We start from the raw sequence: 22,833 nt of genomic DNA on the forward strand, positions 1-22,833 counted from the left end.
CCGCGCGGCGTAAGTAGGGCGTTACCGGGAATATTTTGAACATGGCGTGAGCGGTTCCCGTGATTTTTTGGGCTTAATATGCTCATAAACGACTCCAGTGACGACAAACAAACTGCGTGAGACAAGGCAGACGATATCACGCATTCATAGCAAACCCCTTTCAAAACGCGCGCGCACTGACGTCACGGGTCCGGCGCTTTGGCGGAGTGATACACTACATGAGGTGGTGCCGTTCTTGAGTTGTAACCGAGTATACCCCTTCCCAGCCCTGGTGCGCAGCACAGGAACATGTGCGCGGCGGCGTCTTCAGTTCAGGCACCCGCTTTCAGGCACGAGTTCTGCGCTTTGCCAAGAGAGAACTCGGAAGAACGACACGTGGGGCAGCAAAAAAAAAAAAAAAAAAAAAAAAAAAGAAAGGTCATTGTGTCTTCTGTTTATTTTAGTTGTTTGCGCCCAAGAATGTAAATAATTAGCAGATGTGTGCGGCCACCGGCGCACGCACAAGGGACGTGCGCAGCGCTTAACTAGAAACACGAAGAGAGGAGCCTAACCGAAACCACATGCGTCGAAATGAAAGCGCGCAAGAAATGGTCGGTTCACTTAAAGCTAGCCGCATGAGAGAATCAACTTGCAAAAGAAAACGAAACAAAACAAGACAAAAAGAAAAGAACGGAAGCAAAAATATAACGTAACCCGCCGCAAAAACAAGCACATGATGCGACGGGTGCAATGCGTCTGTTACGACGGAACGAGTTTTCTGCCCACGGCAAGATGGCGGCAGTCGGCGTCAGTGTTTGAGCGCCATCTCCACTACAGAAGTTTTATACAACCTCCTTGCACTCTACACGACCGATCCGAGTAAAAAAGAAAAAAGAAGCTTTCGACTGCGCTACGACGCGGTTTTCTCCACTGTGGCGACAAGCGAGGTACGCAGGGACGCATCTGCTTTCAGTGCTGCGCCAGCGACGCTAATGGCAGCGATACTGTCGACTAGACTGGCGGCCTCCGAAGCGTCGCGTAATGCATTCCTACCTAACTGAAAAGCTGCCTCGCTGAATAACCTATCCGGTATATATATTCGTTGCTGCTGTTTTTATTTTTTAATGCGTAACCATTTCTGCACAGGCTCAATGAGAAAACTTGTCTGTCCGTCTCAAACGTTCGATGTGCCACTCTTTCGCACCGTTAGAAAATGCTTTTGATAAAAACATCCCAGAGCTTTCATATGTTCATATATAAGCGTCTGAAGGCCTCTGAAAAAAAAACAATGCTTCCACAGCAAAGCATGCCACCTTAGTAGTGAAGCCCACTTTAAAGGGACTGCGTGTATAGTGCTCCGAAAGGATACATGGGGTCTTTGAAGGTTTTTAATAAAACGCCGTAAGGCGTTTATACGTTTATATCGTACTGCTTATACTGCCCCCCCCCCCCTCCCACTCCCCCTACAAGCATCTTCATCGTCCAAAAGCGAAACTGCCGAAGTCCAAACTCAAATTAAATGCTGGGCTACCCGAACGCAATGATGGCGCCATCAAATAGCCGTAGGCTACGTAACGCGAGAGACCAAGCCTCGACTTCGACTACGGGAAGCGCTTTCTTTCTTGCTTCATCATTATCACCAATCACGTGCCCTCTCATTGTGTAAAGTTGGCTTTCCTGCAATACTTCTTGGTTACGACATCGCCGTCAATGAGACCAAGAAAGCTTTGCGTTATTCTTTCTCGTCGTGCGTACATGTACCGGCAGTCTCGTATTCCCAGTATCTTCGCGCCAAACCCAACGCCTGTCCTTCCTCCAGCATCATGCATATTCGCATAAGGTAAACACGCCCGGACACATCCACCACCGAACACGGAAAACATTGTATCAACAGAACTCCATGCAAGATGCAAATGTCGCGACGCGCCCGGAACGGCGTTCTTTCATGTCTGCCGGCGGATGTTACGGTTGATGAGCACCTGGATACAAGTCGCCGGAAGCTGAAAAAAAGGAAAGACAGTGCACTTCCACCGGAAGTAAACGGCCATAAAGGGAAATGCGACTCGATGAATACTGCAGAAGCGAAGAGCACTGCGAGATCACATGTGTTTTCTCGGTAACACGGAGAGGGCGACACTAGACGACACAGGATCTCAACGGCACGGATGACCTGTCTAGGGGCGCCATTCTCGTGTTTGTCCGTTTTGAAAACGTCCGTTTCGCGTTCGTTTTGTTGTGACGTACTTCCGGTTGTAGGCGGGCTTTGGGTTGACTTTTGCGCAACTATTCTTGTAAACATATTTTACCCGACTAAACTTATTTTAAACTATACCTTATGAATTTATTGTTCCGCCAGAGAACCAACAACAAGGCAACTAAAAATCGTCTGCTCCAAATCGTCTGCTCCCAGAAGCCGCGGCTCATGGCTCTGCTTCCATAGCGTCACATCCGGGTGTTCGGCTTTAGCCTATCAGGGCTTGCTCAAAACGGACACTTCTGAAACGGACACAAAACGTGGGGCGGTACTCACGTGTTCTGTCTCTCTTGTGTCCGTTTCAAAAGTGTCCGTTTTGAGCGATCTTTTATTGGCTAAAGCCGAACACCCGGATGGGGCGGTATTCTCGCGTTTTGTCCATTTCGTGTCCGTTTCAAAAGTGTCCATTTGAGCAAGCCCTGATTGGCTAAAGCTGAATACCCGCATGTGACGCCATGCAAGCACTGCAGAGCTATGACTATGAGCCGCGGCTTCTCGGAGCAGACGATTTGGAGCAGACGATTTTTCGTCGCCTTGTTGTTGGTTCGCTGGCGGAACAATAAACACGTCAAAGATAGTTTGAAATGGGTTTAGTCGTTTAAAGTGTGTTTAAAAGAACAGTTGCGCAACAGTCAACCCAAAGCCCGCCTACAACAGAAGGTACGTCACAATAAAACGGACGCGAAACGGATGTTTTCAAAGCGGACAAATTCGAGAATACCACCTCCTGTCTTCTCCTCTCTTAGGCCTACGTCTAATAACAGCCACCGGTGTTACATCGTCACACAATGCAACTGCTGCGGCCAGCAAGAAACTGTTAACGAGAGGACATTTATTTTCCCGCCACACATTTGAATCGTTCCCTGGCGAGTCGTCGCCCGTATTCGCCATGGTCGTCCAGAAGAAGCTACGAGTGCGTGCGCTTCGACGAAGCGTCCTCCTAGTAACGTTGGCGTCCTCGGCAATCACGCGATGCGGCGATTCGCGGCTCTCGCCCGGTGTTTTTTTTCCGGAGTTAATGGCGGAACGCGAAAAGACGGATGCCCGCCTCCCCTGAGAAACGACGGCTTCATCAGGCAAGCAAGGCGTGAAGGTCTTCGCACTCGCAACACGGCAGGCGGTGTTTGAGTAGCAGCTTTTCGCTCTTATCCTTACTGAAGTCGCGCGTAAGACGGGCGGCACGAAAAGACGTCTTTTCCTTTTTCTTTGACTCCGCGAGCGCATCAGTCACGCGTTGCTTGGCTTAGTTGGCGAGACACGCGGTGTCCCAAGGTCGGCGTGACCGAAAAGCACGCCAGAAACTTTTCGGGAAGATTAAAATTCTGCCTAAACCTAAAACGTTTCTAGAGCATTCTTATTTTATACTACAGTCTAACCTCGCTATAGCGAACACAGACATGGCGAATTATCGGATGTAGCGAACTAAATACGAAGTTTGTTTGGTCACGCTTGATTTCGATGATACGTGTTCTTTTTATAACGAAACGGAAACCTCGTTATCGGTTATAACGATGAAATATTTGGTTCCCGCGAGGCTCACAATACGACAGGTAGCATAATATAAGCAAGATATAAAAAAGTGAGACAAAACAACCGTTTTTAGTACCTTGAAAAATTGCAGAAGTAGAAAGGGCCCTTTATTGCGCGAACACCGTGAAAAACTTCATTCCGCTCAGACTGTGAAAACCCACCAGGCGATCCTCCTTCAGGTATGTAAGAAGACCGGTCTGTTTCGCCGAACGAACTATGTTCTGTTGTAATTACACGTTCTCACGTTCCAGTCTGTTTACTTTGAAATGCCAAAAGGAGACGGATAAGGGTTACCTCGTTTATAGTGGGTTCGAAGCCTAAAACAATTCGTTTTTTATCTAGGATTGTTGCGTGAGCCAGATTGCCGATTTATTAGAGCCGATGTTTATATCTACGGTTATAACGAATATCGGATATAACGAACTGATTTGCTGCCCCGATACTACTTCGCTATGACGAGGTTCGACTGTACTGCTTGTATTGCCCCTGGAAACAGGCTTTCCAGTTTTGCACTCGTGTAAAACTGCGAAGCCGACGGTAAATAAACTAGCTGTAAAGATCGATTTGTGTAAAGCTGGCTTTCCTCGGTACAGTACTGCAGGGAAGCCTACTCGTAAAGCAAAATCGGGTTCTCGCGTGTGCCTCGACAATAATACACTCAGCAAAATTAAACTCGGCAGCCCAAAACTCAGCGACGTAACTCAGCGAGAAGTCACGCAAACGGATCCCCCACATCATAAGGGAATTATTAGATTGCCCCCGTATTTTTCTCACCGTAGGTATTCTTTGTATCGATAGGCAGGCAGAGCTTGCGGCGGTTAAAGGGTCGCAGGAAATTCAAAGTGTAATCTTCAAATCGTGTAATTATAAACTGAAGTTAATTTAATGAGTATGATTTGTATTTAGGACACATTTTACTGGCTACTGGAATTCAAACGGTTTTTGATTTCTATAGTTAGGTGACGCGATTTCTATAGTTAGGTGACGCAATGTTGGCACAGCGTCAGTTCCGGTGGTGACGCGTTTCCGCTGACGCTAGATGAGCACGTCTGAAGGGCTAAACACATGTTTGGAGAGGAAAGCGTTTCCTCACGCGTTTTTTTTTTTTCTTTCTAAAGGTGGTCCTGTAGCCTTCATGCGCGCTCCTGACTGTTGACCTACCGGTTTCCAGAGAGAAAAAACTGTGGTTGATTTCTCTGTCGCAGGAATCGGTAAAACACAAAAGTGAAATGTGCAGCGAAATCTGCAGCTGAGCATAATTTGCGGGTAGGCGGCTGTCTTGTGGGTGTGCTTAGCGAGCGACGTCCTGCTGACGGCTCGCTTCGGCAAAGGTGTACTGGCGTCATTTCCGTGACGGATGTGACGTCAGTGAAATCTTGGCGTATCCCGGCGTAAAACACTTTCGTGTTAAAGTATAAAACCCGTAGACGAACAACCATAAGTATAACGTACTCTTTAGTACTAAAAGCTTGCTTCCCCGCAAGAAGACCCTTTGTGCAGGGGAGCATCTTTTACAGGCAGCTCGCGTCTTTGTGTTGGCGTCATTCCCGTGACGGATATGACGTCAGTGAAATCTATCCGCACCCCGGCATAAAAAAATTGTCGTTTTAAAATATAAAACCAGAAAGCGAACAACCTTAAGTATAACGTACTCTTGAGGGCTAAACGTTGCCTCCCCGCAAGAAGACCCTTTGTGCAGGGGTGCGTACTTTACAGGCAGCTTGCTTCGTTATACTGGCGTCATTTCCGTGACGGATATGACGTCAGCGAAATATTCGTGTATCCCGGATTATAAAACACTTTCGCGTTAAAAACGCGCGCGGAAACCCGCCGCTCTCCGCGCGTGTGTCTTCGCCCTTGATGAGGAATGCAGGACGCGGACGCCCCGTGCACACCATAAATCGCTCACAAACAAGCCTAGTAAAGCCCGTTCTACACGGTGCGAAATTCGCTGCGAAATCGCAAATGCGGCGCCGCTCGTGCTGCGAAAAGACCGATTTTCCTAGCTTCGAAGGCAAAGGGAATAGATCGTTTCGCCGCGTTCGCTGCGAATTTCACCGCGAATTTCGCACCCTGTAGGACGGGCTTATTAACGGCAAACGAGGTACTCACTTCCAGAGGAGGAACGAAGCGACGAGGACGGCGACGAGGACGACGGAGGAGCACACGGCGATCACGGGCAGCGAGGGGAACGCCGACGGGGTGGTCAGCTCGGCGCCGATCGGCCGCACTTCGCAGAACTGGAGCTCGTCGGGGGCCACCGCGTTGGCCCCCGACGAAGAGGACGACGAGGAGCCGACGCCCCGGCGGCCCCCGACCACCGATGAGCACAGGTTGGGAGGCAGCGGCGGAGGGGGAACGCTGAACTCCGGAGGCCGGGGAAAGCAACCTGCGAACAACAGGCAAGGTGATTAATGCTTGCAAAGAATCGCGAGAGGAAAGGACACAACGGCACAAAGCTAAGAAGCGTAATATGGAGCACTGCTTCGTTAATCCTGTCGCACCTTTTAAATGCAGAGCATTTGTATAACTCACGATGTCACCCATGCGTCGGCGTCCGCAGCAGCCAGCCTCCCCCTACACTATAAAAAGAAATAACAGTTACTGGCGCCTGGTTTCGATCCCACGACCCTGCGGGCGGAACGCAAGGTACATGGTGCTCTACCCACTGCGCCACAAAAGCGACACAGAATCAAAGGCTACGAACGCGCCTTATATCCTTGACTCATTCAAACTACGTCAAGAAGCTGCTGATACAACGCATTCACTACCTGTGGGCGGAACGCGAGGTACATGGTGCTCTTCCCACTGCGCCACAAAACCGACACAGAATCAAAGGCTACGAACGCGCCTTATATCCTTGACTCATTCAAACTACGTCAAGAAGCTGCTGATACAACGCATTCACTACCACCAACTCCCCAAACACTAAACGTTAACGCAATACACCCACCCCCTATGCGACGCATTTACTGGAGTCCCCCTCGCGGGGAGATGGGCCCATTTTTTCCTGCAGCAGTGTCATCATTTCACCGTTGTTCATTCCCATTCCATCATCTCTTCCACCTACTGGGACCTGCGCTCGCGTCACGTTCCATTTTTGAAACGCGCGCAAGCGGTGACGGGGCGCTTCGAGACGCCGAGCGACGGGCCTATCGGACGGCGATGAGGGCGCACAGCGTTTCGACTCGTAAAATACGATACTCGTAACTTTACAATTATCGGCAAAAGGTGTAATTAGTTTCTCTCACTAAGAACTACACCTTCATCGCAACATAAGTCTATTTCCTGAGAACAACCTTTAAAGGGAAGTCTAAATGATGATGATATTGACGCAGACCTGGCGAACAAGGACATCTTCCCTATATCAGCCCGCGCTGTACTAACACTATCCCGAGTGTGACGCAAACGTACTTACCATACCTGAACCCCACGGAAAGCATAGTGCTGATTGGCTAGCGCAGCTTCAGCGCTCTCGAGAATAGGGTCAACTGTCCTGTTCACATTTATACCGCTTTTATGAGATATTTTTGCTACTGTCTCCCTTGAAGCCGCAAAATCGAGGTCGCTGTCCCGCCAACACGCGCTTGTGCTCGCTTTCACACCAACTGTTGATTGATTGATTGATTGATTGATTGATTGATTGATTGATTGATTGATTGATTGATTGATTGATTGATTGATTGATTGATTGTATAGGACCCGCCGCGGTGGCTCAGTGGCTAAGGCGTTGTGCTGCTGAGCACGAGGTCGCGGGTTCGATTCCCGGCCGCGGCGGCCGCTTTTCTGATGGAGGCGAAAAGCAAAAATGCCCGTGTGTGCGAGATTTCGGCGCACGTTAAAGATCCCCAGGAGGTCAAAATTAATCCGGAGCCCTCCACTACGGCGCGCCTCATCGCCTGCGTTGCGTCGGCGCGTTAAACCCCCACAATCAATCAATCAATTGATTGATTGTATAGGGTTGATGGCGTGTGTCATATTATCAAACAGGCTAATGTTGCACTACTTATTTTCGCGACGAATCCCGAAAGCGGGCTTTCTTGCTTATCTCTAAAGTGTAGTGGTTGAGCACGCCGCTTCTTGAGAACACAAGCCAAGAAGGGAAAAGGACGAATTCTCGTTGTTATTGTGGCATCACTACGAGTATGACGAGAGGTAAATAACGAAGTATGGCACTGAGAAACCGGGGTGGCATCAGCGTACGTGTGACAACGTATATGCGTTGCAAAATTAGCATCCACAGTACACTGAGGTTATTATGAAACACAGCGATGCCGGAGGTGAATGAAACACTCCAGGCTATCCCGGGAAAATACTTATACGTGAATATCCAGCCTATTTTTGTGCAGAACACCATAGTGGTCTTCCTTGAGTAAGCAAAACACCAGAGGTGAGCTGAAGATGGCAAAAAAAAAAAGAACCCTGCGGTTGATTCCTCTGTCATAGGAATCGGTAAAACACGAAAGTGAAATGTGCCGCGAAATCTGCGGCTGAGAATAATTTTCCGGTAGGCGGCTGTCTTGTGGGTGTGCTTGGCAAGCGACGTCCTACTTGCGGCTCGCTTCGGCGAAGGTGTACTGGCGTAGCTCCCGTGACGGATATGACGTCAGTGAAATCTTGGTGTATCTTTACATAATACACTTTCGTGTTGTAATATAAAACCCGAAAACGAACAACCCTAAGTATAACGTATTTTATATATATATATATATATATATATATATAAGTTTGCTTCCCAGCAAGGAGAACCTGTGTGTAGGGGTGCACCCTTTACAGGCCGCTTGCTTCGTTGTGCTGGCGTCACTTTCGTGACGGATATACCGTAAGTTAACTCTTCGTGAATCCCGGAATAAAACACTTTCGTGTTAAAAAACTCGAAGAACTCTCCTGCGCTCGTCTGCCTGTGTGTTCGTGAAAACAAAGTACGGACAATTTCCTTTTTCTTGCAACCTGGCACTCTCGCTTTTCAACTTCCGGTTGAGGTCAATGGGTGGTCGGTCCGGCTCACTGCAACGCTCCGGAATGTTCAATCATTGCGGAATTCGTTGCGAATAATCTGCGCAAGAAGGACAACGACGGGTACCCGCCGCATACGATCTGACTTATGTGGGCTACGAGTTACGTTGCACATACAAGCCCGCCATTTTGCACTGAGACGTATTTTTCAAAGGCATGCAACGGTGCCGCACGACGCCAGTGTCACCCTGAAAACCACCATGGCGGCCCCTAGAGCGCCAGACCCACTGCAGAGCAAACGGCTTTGCTGCCATGGCAACCGTCATGCTTCTGCGGCCCTTCGCGAACTGCAAACTGTATTTCTCGGAGTATATTACCACGTGGTGGCTCTTCGGCTCTAAAACTTCCCTGAATCAACTCGAAGTACTCGGATGGGCGAAGTACGGCCGCACCACACTCGACGCTGTTTCAAGTTCCCAGACCTGCCATTAGGGTCATTGGTGGCGCTGCACAACCCCCACTGAGCCTTCAATCCCACCTCGATGCTCTGCACGATTACCTTGGACAAAGGCGGCAGTCTGATTTTTACATTAAATCAGTAAGGTTTGTTCATTCATTCATTCGCTACTGGTAAACATGCTATCGTATTCAGTACTGCCTGAACTCAGTATTCAGTTGTACTACAACTTTTTCAAATAAACGGTTTCACTATTTCCTTACCCATCTCTTTTATCACCCCTTTCTCCTCTCTAATCTTTCATCCCCCTCCTTCTCCTCCCCCCCCACACTGGGTTGTATGCAGGTCAGCCCCCAGATGGGCTCAATAATATCTCCAGTGCACTTCCTTTCCTTTTCACCCGAATCACCATCTCTCTCTCTCTCTCTCTTCTTTCTGGCTGGACGCACTCAGTTATTTGCTCCTCGCAGCAGATACGCCTTCCTCCAGTTTGCGCTTCACTATTGTTGCAATTTTGTTTGAAGTGGATATCGAAGGCGTTCACTGCTGTAACTGGAAGGAAGCCGGCCAATGGCCGCAATATAGCTCGAGTGACGTTACCCAAGCGCGCTAATAATGCCCAGAGAGAAAAAGAGAAGGCCGTGTCTAGAGTGCCGTCAGACGGTATTATAAGCAGTATACTATATCGACGTCCACCGGCGTTTTGTAACAAAATTACCGCGTCTTGCACTACATGGGTCTAAATAACGTAAGGCTAGGCAACCTAACCTATACATAACATAACATGACCTAACACACACAAAGAAAGCACTTAAAACACCAAAGTTAACCTAAGCCATAAAAACTATAGTTCAATTTCAAGATGAAAAAAAAAAACCGAGGCAAAAGCAGGTCTAGAACCACGTCCTTGGGATCAGGAAGCTAAGACGTATCCTCTACACTACAACGACAGACGCTTTGGCCTGGGATAGCCTAATCTTAAGTATTCGAATATTGTCGGACGGCACTCTAGCCATGCCTGCAGCGATCAGCTAGATTGCCGTCAGACGGCATACTAGAAACTGCTAAAAGAGAAACCGGAAACGGAAAAAATGGTCCCGGAAAAAATGGTCCCGGAAAAAATGGTCCCGGAGAAAATGGTCCCGGAAAAAATGGTCACGGAAAAAATGGTCCCAGTGACCATCTAGGAAAAAATGGTCCCATGCTCCAGTCGACGTGTTTCTCTTCAAGTTAGTCAGATCTGAACTTTTTTGCGGCTTTGCTTTTGTGCGCTTGCGTTTTAAAGGGTTGAGAAAGAGATGGAATGCTTTAATATTCCTACAAGGGGCAGAAATTAACTCCTGTGGAGGCTAAAATATGGATGGATGGGTGGGCGATGTATGTACAGATGGATGGATGGATGGATGGATGGTAGGGCTGAGCATCGATTAAAAATTTAGTGCAAGTAATTGGATTAAAACCGCACAAACAACTGCGAGGACTGGAACCGCCGATTTAGAAGCTTAGTCGGACACAGCTATCTCAGTGTCTGGAAGGTCATTAAAGCTCTACGCTGCGAGGTTTTATCAGAATCGGTGTAAATTGAAATAGGGATTTACGCGCTGATGCTCCGCCTTGGTTTAGCCTTCGTTTCTGCGCAGCGCGGCCCAAACTCAACTCTCGAACGTAAAGTCATATCGAAATTAAGATATTAAAGCTAAAGCTTTAAGTTAATGTCTGGGACATCCCGTGCACCGAAATGATCGCACCGAGACATCGTGCACCGAAACGTCCGTGCGCTGAAACGACCGTGCGCTGAAAAGTGCGTGCACCGAAATGTCCGGCCACCAAAATGTAAATGTAAATACAATTCAAATATACAATCTTTAACTCCAAAGCATGAATAAACAAAAGAAGAAAGCATTCAAGAGAAACAAATATCAACAAATAGTGTAAGGAAAAGTTAAGGAAAAAAACATGTAAAAAATTGCAGGGGGTGCTTACAACTCTGAGAATGTGAAGGCGAAATTTTCTGTTGATGTGCCTTGAACTTTCGTACAAACTTTACAAAAGGTCGTACGAAAGCCCCCGTCCACGCCTGATTAGCCCCCTGGGCAGCACCCTCTGACGCTCGTTCCTTTCACTACACATCACCAGTATCCTGTTTTTCGTGTCGGTATACCTTCACCTGCCGAGGTTGTGTAGAAGCGGTTTATCCTTCACACAACGTGCGGGTTCAAAACAGAGATGTGCTGAGATTTATGCATGCTATATGTGGTGGAGACGTCATCAATGCGAAACATCTGTGGATTAAGCTAGCTTAACGGCAAATTAGAAAATAAATATGGGAGAGGCCATGAAAGCAACCCAACCTGAATTTCAGTAAAACAAACGTTCTTGGTGCGATTAACCGGATTTACTCGAACAAGACTACATTTTCCTGCCTTGGCTTCGGGACCAATTTTTCCGGGACCATTTTTTCCTACCTTGGATTTGGGACCATTTTTTCCGGGACCATTTCTTCCGGGACCATTTTTTCCAGGACCATTTTTTCCGGGACCATTTTTTCCGGGACCATTTTTTCCTACACCCAAGAGAAACGGCATCTTTTGAGAAAGCTCCTAATCTCTATGATGGTAAGTTACTTGATGGGCGTAGAGCTGTAATATCTGGCTGAGATACTTTGTGACCCCCTATCCCAAGTGTTGGATGCGGTTTTTGCTAGTGAATGAAATCTTTTTAGATTTCGAACAAAAAATTGGAAAGTGGTGCAGGGTCCTTTGAAAGGGAGAGTTAGTTTCAAGCTTTTATTTGACAGGAAGGCCAAAGCCAATGCGGGGGTGGTCGTCGCAATAACATGCCTAAGAGGCCTTACCGGGTCCGACGTCGTCTCCGCACTCGGACGACGCTAGGGGATCGTCGTCATCGTCGGCCGCGGAGTCTCCCAAACCTCCGCCTTCGTCCGGAGGCTCCGGGAAGCGCGGGGACTCAAACGACATCCTTGGACCCGCCTGGTCCGAGATGACTCCAGCTGCGAGAAAGGAAAAGGACGACACGTTGTACGACGGCACTGGCAACAAACAGCTCGCATAAAGACCAGCACAGCGAATAACAAAGTTCACTCCAATACTAGGACAAGTTTGTGAGTGATTGTGACTCGAGCGAGGACAACGAGTCGAAGCCAAGGAATACTGGACTATAGATGCCTTTCACGGGTCGAGGCCGATAACATCACCATCTGCTGGACACATGCAGATTTATTCTCTCTCTCTAAAGATGTTTATTCTCTCTCTCTCTCTCTCTCTCTCTGAACATGGAGGAGGATGAAGATGAGGAGTGGGAATCAACTTTATTATAGGAACAAAAAGTTACTTAATTAATTTCTAGACACATGGCGACGTCAGGTCTTATTTGGCATAAACTTTATGAAGCCCGGACTGGGGCGCGGATGTCGGAGCGCCTGCCTGGTGGTCGGTTTCCTCTAGTTCGGTACCATTGTCTGCGCTGACTACCCCATAAAAAAAATTTGCGCATGGGCCAGAACGTTTCTATTGAAAGAGACATTACTCATTTAAAATTTTCAGTGCGGTTAGAGAGAGAGAGAGAGAGAGAGAGAGAGAGAGAGAGAGAGAGAGAGAGAGAGAGAGAGAGAGAGAGAGAGAGAGAGAGAGAGAGAGAGAGAGAGAGACTTCATTTTCGGTCATATTAAGATCTGTTGGCACTCTTCCGCAAGAAGAACCATGGCCAGTTGAGTTGGTGAACCAGGCAACCAGGGCCGAGGACGGCAGCACGTTCGTGAGAAATTAGGTCTCGTTGGGAGATTACACAAGGTGTCCATGGCAGCTGTTTTTTTTTTTTTTAAACGGTGACGACTGTGTACAGTAGCAGTCACTGTAACAAGTCAATACTTTCCCCAATTTCAATGGCCTTTTGAACGAAAGCAAATCGGAAAATTCAAAAGCAGATCTTTCTACAAGCGGCCCCTGCCGGATGTTGTGAAATCGAATAGCAGAAAACAAATGTTTTCACTGGACAGTATTTAATACAATGGTAGTTGGCCTTCAAGAATTGATTGTGCGTACATCTGCGATTATTTCAACTTATTTTTATACCCCGTCCCGCAACGACATTCATGGAACGACACGACGCTGCAACCGGATGCAATGAGGAAGACTAGGTCACAGTCTTGCGACTGAGACTTGAGTGGTCTGTGTGGAGACTTGGGTACTTTGGGGACGATATTGATTTCGCATTTGTAACCAATATTTGTGTTTCAGAAGTAAATGCCGTTTCCTTACTGACGCCACTATTCCGACGTCTCCCTTTCCTACGTCATTGGTCGTGTCCACGTCGGTCCTCAAGACGACGTGCAACGCAACTTGTTTACGACTTCAAGCGCAACAACACAGACGCCGAACCCTTACGATTGCTGGCGCATGCGCTGCCGGCATCAGATGCGGGGTAGATTAGGACAGCTGATAGGAATATGGTGACGCTTACATTCAATTTGAGCAGTGCGGTCATGCGGTTGACGTCGTTAAAGAATGTCTGCCCAATGCTCTTTTCCCGGCCCATCACCGAAAGACGGATTCTGGGCGGAGGCCACGCTGGCCCCACTCCGGGAGGAACACGGACGAAAGAGAGCTACGGTAGCAGCATCGATGAGAGAGATCGCCGGGCTATCGAGAAACGCCATCGCGTGCCCCTGCCTCTCATGACCCCCCTCCCCGCTCCATCCCTGCCCAAACCAGAAATTGCCGGCAGGTTCCTCAATAGGCAGGACTGCTTTATTGCGAAGGTCAGTCGTCAGGACAGACACACGAAAAGCGCTTCTACCCTCCGCCGGCCAACGCACACACACACCGCGCGCGCAAAATACCTCCTCTTCAAAAGCAAGCGTCCATCATCACAAAAAAAAAAAAAAAAGCGCGCGCAGGCAGGCAGGCAACCAACTCGCTCTGGGGCTCGGCCGGGAGGGGAGGAATCGAGCAGGCGGTCCAGCGCCAACACAAATGCAGAAAAGACGTCTAATCCCTGCGGGCATCAAGCAATCAGAGGCAAAAGAGAATCTACCACCGCCCCTGCCAGCAGATAGGAAACAGACCGAGCGGCCAGAGCAGCCCTCCATAACGAAAGCAGACGACATCCCGTGGAGCGGGTGGGGGGAGGGCGCGACCGGGTTCGAGAGTCGGCGGAGCGCTGACCAATGGCGGAGAGGGCGAAACCGGCGGGGAGTTAGCGGGTGAAAGCAGACGAGCCCGCCGGCGGCCTGGAGGGATGGAGAGAGAGAAAGGGAGAGGAACGCTCGCTTCTTCTCCCTCCTGCGCTTCGTGTGTCGTGGTCGTTCCTACGCTAGCGTGCGCCTCTGCTTCGGGCGCGGAAGTCTGGTGGCGGAATCGGCCGCGAGAGGGAAGCGCCGTCGTTGGCGTTATGTCGTCCGCTCACGCTACGGGGCCATTCGGGCGCTCGGGAAAAAAGCGTTCACTGTGACCAGCCGCCGCATTACGTCGGTAGCCGGCAACGGCTTCCCCGCTATAAAGGTTGATTTCGGAAGCCACCGTCGCAAAACTATCGTCGGAGGAAAGCGGCACAGATTTTTCGGAGCGAATCGCGGCGCTGCCTTGGCGGCGCGCCGAAACTTTGTCAAAGCGAAGGGCGCGGTCGTCCGGGTTTAATGATCAAAGTTTCTCGTTGGAAGCGTGTGGGGGTTGTTTGGTGTTCCGCAACGGTTGGACCCACGATTTAGCTCCCTTCCCCAAATTGCTCGAAAGCTCCGAACGCGCAGGCGGCGGTAATGCAGCCGAGCAATAAGTCAACGACCTGTGCTTCCGGAAGCGTTCGCAGGGCTGGTCGTCCGATCCCACGGATTCAGGAGGGGTAATTACGGCCAGTTCGTACGCTACGCGTATCTTACGCCGTTTTAGCGATAAAGCAAGTGACATGACCATAGATTTGATGTGGCGGTGATTCTTCGGGCGAACCGTAAACGGAATGTTTACATGCAATGGACCTAACAAGCCGAGGCAAGTCTGCTGCGATCAAAACGCTTAGCTGCGTCCACACGCAAGTCACCATTTTTGTCGGCATTCATCATCTGTCCAGAGCAGCACGAAATCATTCCCCCGGTTGGTTGTCCGCTACTTCCCCTATGTCGTCAATCATTCCTTGCGTGTGGATATATGTACGACCCAAAAAAATCTGCCGCAGAAGACACTACGTTGACAGGTCGTGACACGACATTCCGACTAACTGCTTCTTCCAATAGGGCCCATTATTCACCACCACCATCATCATCATCATCATCAATCACATGCCCACTGCAGGACGAAAGTGTCTACCCATTGATGGAACGAGTCTAGTCCAGCGGAATCCATTATTTTCCCTGGGGACTTACATTACGACTTGACGGTATACATGTCTGTTTACAAAAACACAGAAAATGACTCAAAGAAGCCCACTGGAATAACTATTTCTTACAGAAGGCTAAACGTAAAGACAAAGTTTAACGCTGGTCGCTAACCTTGAAGGGGCTACAGAGTATCATTCTTATAGCTTCGATGCAAGCGGAGGATTGCGGAAGCCTTTTGAAAGTTGGCGCGAGCGAAGGCAGCAGTAAGCAGCTGCTGTATATTGGACCATGCAGAGGGAACGCAATTTCAACATCGACTGGCGCGTACCGAACCATAAAAACGCGCCGGAATCGTTAAGCGAATAAAAGATACAAAAAGAATTACGGAACTATGAACCATTTTTTTTTTCTTTTACTCTGCAGAGTTACGGAGGGGACACTGGAGTCATCGAAGAATGCAATTCCGGGGAGCGGTGCCGAAATTAATCCGTTCCGTCGTTTTAATCTTCCTCCCTTCCCCAACAGGCTTCATCCGCATTCGCTCTCCGTTTTCAACGCGAGGTCTTTGCTATCACGCGGAATCGCAGTGACAGCCCGAGTTCACTGAGCCCCCCCAAAAAAAAAAGAACGAGAAAATGGTAATACGAACAGCGTAGGGCATAGGGTAACCCCTTGGCGCTACCGCTGCTTTGTTGTTCGCTCGAAAGTGGCGCTTCCAAACCCAACACACCGCACGCGCTGGTGTTCCCATAATAGGCTCAAATATGAAAGAGAACAAAAATTACCGCAAAAATAAAAACTCCTTACTGATTTTCTTCTCACCCCACACATAGAAAAAGATATCTACGAAACCACGCAAGAAGAAAGTGGGCTAAACAAAGCGCCAGCAGTTGCACTTTCTGGCTTCGCGAGTGTATACGCTGCTGATCGCAATTTCTGTAGTTCCCGCCTTTTTTGTGCGTGTGTTTTCGCGCGCTTTACTGTCTTTCTCTTCCTGCTTTAGCGCGCGCGCGCGCTAAAGCACTTTGAGGCAGCAGCTATACTCCTCCGCCCGCGCGAAAGTGTAACAGCTTGACATCGCAATCTGCTCGCCTGCCGTTCGCTTCGAAGGCGAAGAGGAGTTCTTTCCTGCGCTTGTTTTTTTTTTCGCAAGAAGCTCTCAAAATGGGCACCTCTCATCGCTACGAGAGAATAGGAGTTCGCTCGCTTTTCTTCAACCAGTTCCGCGTCTTTCTCTCTCCTTTCTTCTTTGTTCGTTTCGTCTGTCTCGCTTTTTGGGTCTTCCCAGTAGTGTACGGTTTGACGGCTTAATGTTTCATTTGTTGCGCCGCCAGAGGACTCTCGGAGGAGCGGCAGGCAGCGGCGCTGCACCGCTAAAAGCCAACACCTCCTCCTCGGAGCACAAAAGCGCGCACCCGGCGTTGTTACAGAGCTACACTGAAAATGTGCTTGCACGGCGAAAGAGGAGCCCAGTTCCGAAGACAAGCGAAAAAGGAGGAAGCGGCCGGCCCTTCCAATTTTGACAACCCTTTGTGCCCGAAATGATCGTCGCGAGAGGGAAAGACTCCGCGAGAGAGAAAAAAACGAAAACGGAATCAGGAAGGCGGGAATTAGGGCAGCCCGAGAGTTGATAGGGGGAAAATGGGGGCACGGGGGATGATGACGCAGAATGGAAAAGAGTCTCCGCGCGGAGAAGGCCGGTAGGAAGAAATTGGGTGCAGATAAAGTTTTCAAAGGGCGAGATGGGGAGCTTTGATTGTAGTGCTTGCACAACTCCGTTTTTCTTTCGCCCCGGCAGCCCACACGGGCGAAGCTTAGATTCGTGCAGCAATACGAAGAAGAGAAGGACGCGAGGAAGAATCAAGGCGTCGTGGAGGAAAGGTTATTGCTCAATGCCTTCCAGAGAAGGCTTCTTTCTTGAGTCGCAATTCGAGAGAACTGAGCGTTTGGTGCGTGCGGAATATAAAGTCTATTGCGACACCAGGCAGGCTTCGCTTTGGAGTTGACACGGGCTGTTATACTTGAGTGAGCACTGGCATCTGTGATTGCCATCATCGCTGCCCAACACTCTTTGAGTTTGCCGTCACCAATGTGAGAGGTGATGGTGCCCGGACGGTGTGTTTGCGTCACCATTGCGAGAGTTGATGATAATAAAATGTGCTTTACTGCGCGGACCTCGTGAGAAACGTAATTCAACACCTTATATGCCCTTAAACCATAATGATGTTGCTTTTTGCCTATGAGCGGCGCAGGCATTATACGGTCAAGGGACAGCCTACCACGGTGTAAGGGTTCCAGGCGTCAGCGACGCGGCAAAGTCAAACGCGTGGGAAGCGGAGGTTCCCTGAAGGGCTTTATAGCAGCCAGCTTGCTAAGAGCGAGCGGGCTTTGGATCCTGTCGACTGCGCCAGTAAATGATGAGGTTCGATGTTGATGATGATCTGCGTTGGTGCCTGATGGTTGCGGCACTTGACGACACGACGACGATGGTTGATGGAGGGTTTTCAAAACTGTATATTTACACAGAAGATATATACAGAATACTGACAAACTGAAGATAGAGTTAACAAAGTAAGAAATAAAATGGGATGCTAGGTCAGCTAAAACTTTGTGCACGCGGCACCCTCATCAACGTCGAATCCTCAAGGTTTAATGTGCTATGCACGGCCGGCGTATTGCCGGGCTAGCCAGGTCAGGCTAGGGAGGATCTCACCACTTGGGTAGTTTTAAGGTCAGGGTCCGTCGCTGACGGGGGTGCCGCGTGCACAAAGTTTTAGCTGACCTAGCATCCCATTTTATTTCTTACTTTGTTAACTCTATCTTCAGTTTGTCAGTATTCTGTATATATCTTCTGTGTAAATATACAGTTTTGAAAACCCTCCATCAACCATCGTCGTCGTGTCGTCAAGTGCCGCAACCATCAGGCACCAACGCAGATCATCATCAACATCGAACCTCATCATTTACTCACGGCTACATCGCAACGTTAACGAGGACGACGTGTAAACGGAAAACTGCAACTCCCAGTAGTGGCTGCAACCTGCCCTTGCCGGACGAAAGACTTGCTAAGAGCATTGGATGCACTGGGTAGGCGTATAATCCTTACTATTTCAAACCCGTTACAAGTAACTACATAGTACTGATGCACTGGGTAAGGCGTATAATCCTTACTATTTCAAACCCATTACAATGTCAGTAACTACATAGTTCTGTCGCTACGTCTCTGGCGCATACATAAGGTTAGGTACAGTCTTTGTCAAAGTTTTCTAGGTCATGCGGAAAGTACGCAGGCCGAAACAAAGTGAATGTACTAGCTTACGCACCGAGCGAGGCTCGAAGGTGTTATGCCAGAAAGCTAGAAAAAAAACACCTTTCTTTCTTACTGTAGTAAAATAATTTTGTCACATTTAAAGGTAAAGCTTTTTTTTTAATTCTTTGTGGTCCAGAAGTCTTAGGATTGGCATAGAAAGTTCTGACAAAGGACGCACGTTAAGTACGAAGTTTCACGGCCCAAAAGGATATGAGACTCATGACGTCATCGGTTGTTCATCAACAACGAAATTGGCAAAGTGGCAGAGAAAATGGCAGACGATCACAGTAGTTGAGGCGCATGACGTCATCAGATGTTCATCAACGACAAAATTGGCAGAGTGACAGAGAAAATGGCAGACAATCACAGTAGTTAAGGCGCATGACGCCATCAGATGTTAATCAACAACAAAACTGGCCAAGTGGCAGAGAAAATGGCAGACGTTTACAGTAGTTGTGTTGCTATTTCCAGCGCAGCTGCAGGCAACTTTGCATGGCTGACGACGAAACGTCTGGCGACGCCGCCTGAACGTGGCAACATTCTTTCTGTGCCTGCCTGCCAATTCACAATGTTTGCAGAAGACGCATTGAACGCACCTGACTGGGCTATGGCCACGATTGGCACAGGTCACACTTTACTGGAACTCATGTGGAATTTAACTGGAGCGGGCGAGGAAGATGACGCACAAGGCGTACGCGCAGTCATCAAAGAGTGGCCTGTCGCCAACACGTTACCAGAAACCAAACGCCATGAAACTTTCTTCGCAACGACGCCGTTCCGATGATAAGTGAGCCGGTATTGATTCATCGCCGGCGACAAGTTGCCTCTGAACGTGGCAACGCACTTTCTGTGAAGATATGCTGGTTTGCAACAAGCCCACAAAAGTACTACTGAAAACCCTCCGCGTAAAAACGTTTGGACACGTTCGACACCGGTTTTGCTTCACTGGACCTTAACTTGAACCTCACTGAAACGCGCCAGGAAGATGACGCCCACGGTGGGTCTGCAGTGACTCAAACACTGGGCCTCGCCAATGTCTTATCCCATGGCAACCGCAACAACACCACACATTCTTGGGAACGTCACCGTTCCAGTGATAAGTTATCCAGTATTGACTTATGACCCTTGTAAACGGCACACAGCGACACGGCGATCAACTAGGCCTCGCAAGAAACAAAAGCCCACACCTCAGCGAGTTCCCGGCGAGTTGTAATGAATTCAATCTACGCGGGGCCCTTCAGCGCTTGGCAGCGGAGGCCCAACCCGCGTGCGGGTTGGGCCTCCGTGAAAAATGACCCGAGACGACGCAGCACACATCCCGTCGACCTCACTTCGAGAACGAGCCCAGCTCATTCGCCGCTCGACGTTGCGCGAGACCCCTGGCTTCTTTCTCGGCGCAACGCGAGGCATTTTAACTACTTCTAGTTCTCCTCACGCCTGCCCCCTGCTTGTCCTCACCCCTGGCGAACTGGTCTCGGCGGCGGCGTTTCCGATGCTCTCTGGCGGTGTTGGCATCCGTGCCAAGGATGTCGGGTGGGCGGTAATGTCTTCTGGTTGGCGATGACGTAGCCGAGGAGGCCACGCGGTGCCTTTGCCGAACGCGTGCGTTGGGATATAAAAAATGCGCAAGGTTGGGGAATACGCCCGACCGACAAAGAGAGGACACGTACTTTGCATTGCTATGCGATAACGATGAAACAAGACGTTAGTGTCTGGAGTAGAATGGTTGCTGCCGAGCGTCGATGGAAGCAGCAAGATTATTATCATCATCATCACAGTCATCATCAACAGATACTCTGATAGTCGAATGGAAATTTTTACCATATCGCCTATGAAAAAGACAGCGCTAAATTTCGGGAACTAATACAAGACCTAATCTAGCACTTTGCTCTTATTGTGTGCTTTTGTTCTTTCAAAGCGTACACTAATTTTTTTTGCTCCGTATTTTCTTTTTTGGATGTTGTTGTGGTGATGGCTTGTACATCGTTCTCGTATTAAAGTTTGACCCATTTGTATTATATTCCTGCCTTTGTTTTGCAGTGTTATTCCGCACCGAATTTTGCGTTATCATTCCTTTCAAGCTCCCAGTGTGTATTTGTTTGCCTTTTTAGTTTGAACCTTCCTGTTTCGTTTGCTGTTGTTTCTTTACCCTTCTTGCGCTAATGCAATAGGTGTGCTAATGTATCCCCTCACAGGACGCTTTAAGAGTGTTGAAAATAAATAAATAAATAAATAAATAAATAAATAAATAAATAAATAAATAAATAAATAAATAAATAAATAAATAAATAAATAAATAAATAAATAAATAAAATTAAAGCCGTTCCACTCAATGTGAAAGCGGACGGAAGTGCAGAGCAGTGATTCGCCATAATGGACTGTAGCGCCGTTAGCCGCTCACTGCCATCACCCAATGAAATTCAAATTTCCCGCCTTCGCAGGGCTCGCGCGCCCCCTGCCTGAAACTGCGCCAGCGGGAGTTCTGTTCTTTTTTGTGCTTGCTTTTTCTCCCGCGTGCCGGCGTTGCACTGCCACTTTTTTTCGCTTACTATCGTAAATTGGGCCCATCTCCCCTCGAGGGGGACTCGAGTAAATGCGTCGCATAGGGGGTGGGTGTATTGCGTTAACGTTTAGTGTTTGGGGAGTTGGTGGTAGTGAATACGTTGTATCAGCAGCTTCTTGGCGTAGTTTGAATGAGTCAAGGATATAAGGCGCGTTCGTAGCCTCCCATTCTGTGTCGGCTTTGTGCCGCAGTGGGTAGAGCACCATGTACATTGCGTTCCGCCCGCAGGGTCGAGGGATCGAAACCAGGCGCAGGATGGTATTTTTTTATATATAGTGTAGGGGGAGGGGTGCGGACTACGACTACGGACGTCAACGCGGGTGACATCGTGAGTTACTGAAATGATCTGCATTTAAAATAAAGTCAAGTAAAATAACCGCTGTCGTCATCATAATCAGCACTGAAGAAGAAGCCTGTTTGTGTCCGCCGCAGAATGACGGCCTCTCCCATGTTCCCCTACAGCCGTTCACGTCTTTCGGTGCCCTAGTTAATTCCTTCCCAACCAATTTTATGTTTTCATCCTCCCATCGAGTTAATGGGGGCTTCCTCTACTTCCAGTTCCGTTTTCCGGTAGCCACTCTGCCATCCTGGAAGTGCACTGGTTACCAGTTCTATGCATTGCATGCCCGGGCCAAGTCCACTTATTCTTCCTATTTTCACCGACAGAACATTGAGTATAGGAAATAAATTTCTACTGTATAAAATGTGGGGGTAAATGTATACGACTTCGTAGCGCAGGAGGAGTAGTGTCGACTGCAGTACCTCGCGTGACAGCGGCGTTATAAACGCGCATGTTTGGTCTATCCCTCCGTCACAAAGAAATATTGACCCACATGACAAGCAGCGTTGTGCACCTAATATGCTTTAGGTTTAATCAGCAGCCGAGACGATTCGGAAGTGAAAACGTGAGGGTCGCTGTACACAATGTCTTCCTCTGTAGTTCGTAGGGAATTCGTATACTCAACTGCCGTCGGTTAGGATACCGCTGCAACCGGTTATCTCTCTAAATGTCCTCCTATACTAAACCATTTCGCCGTGTCGTGAGTTCGCCCTAGGACAACCGTGAATGAAAGCCACCGTTCAGACATGTCTTTTTGACAAAGCAGCACGTTAGATGGGTCCGTGCGTGTTGCCGGGGTCTTTCACGATGCCCAGCGCCTAACAGTACACTGTAAAATCATTTACACCCTTAAAGGGACCCAGAAAAGCCTTCTGTAAAAGTTACAAAAGGCCTGTATTGTCACGTAGCACCAATATAGCGATGCAATGCCGTTGGAATTATTGATCTACATTCAGTATTAGCTTCGCCAGAAGCAATTAAATGCACCTCTCCCCACTTGCCGATCGACTCCTCCTCCCTCTCTGCCTCCTTCAAAGCAGCTAGCTACATTCCTGCGCCTAGGCTCGCGTCAATCACTGCGGACCCGCCTTTGCCGCCTTTGCCTCGGGATCGCGC

At 48.8% G+C, this 22,833-nt stretch overlaps 1 protein-coding gene across 1 annotated transcript in view; it reads right to left on the minus strand.

Moving 5' to 3' along the window:
- The window catches only part of Pxb (putative Hedgehog signaling attenuator pxb), a 218,891-nt gene that overhangs the window by 83,077 nt on the left and 112,981 nt on the right, over positions 1–22,833 (minus strand). The window contains exons 2-3 of the mRNA XM_077675311.1: positions 12,031–12,186; positions 5,876–6,152 (exon numbers count right to left, since the gene is read on the minus strand). Coding sequence (XP_077531437.1) covers positions 5,876–6,152; positions 12,031–12,154 — 401 coding nt within the window. The 5' untranslated portion in view covers positions 12,155–12,186. The remainder of the gene's footprint in view (positions 1–5,875; positions 6,153–12,030; positions 12,187–22,833) is intronic.

Source organism: Haemaphysalis longicornis, unplaced genomic scaffold (genome assembly GCF_048455015.1).
Source record: "Haemaphysalis longicornis isolate Haplotype H1 unplaced genomic scaffold, Haemaphysalis longicornis Haplotype H1 scaffold_6, whole genome shotgun sequence".
Taxonomy (NCBI): Eukaryota; Metazoa; Arthropoda; class Arachnida; order Ixodida; family Ixodidae; genus Haemaphysalis; species Haemaphysalis longicornis.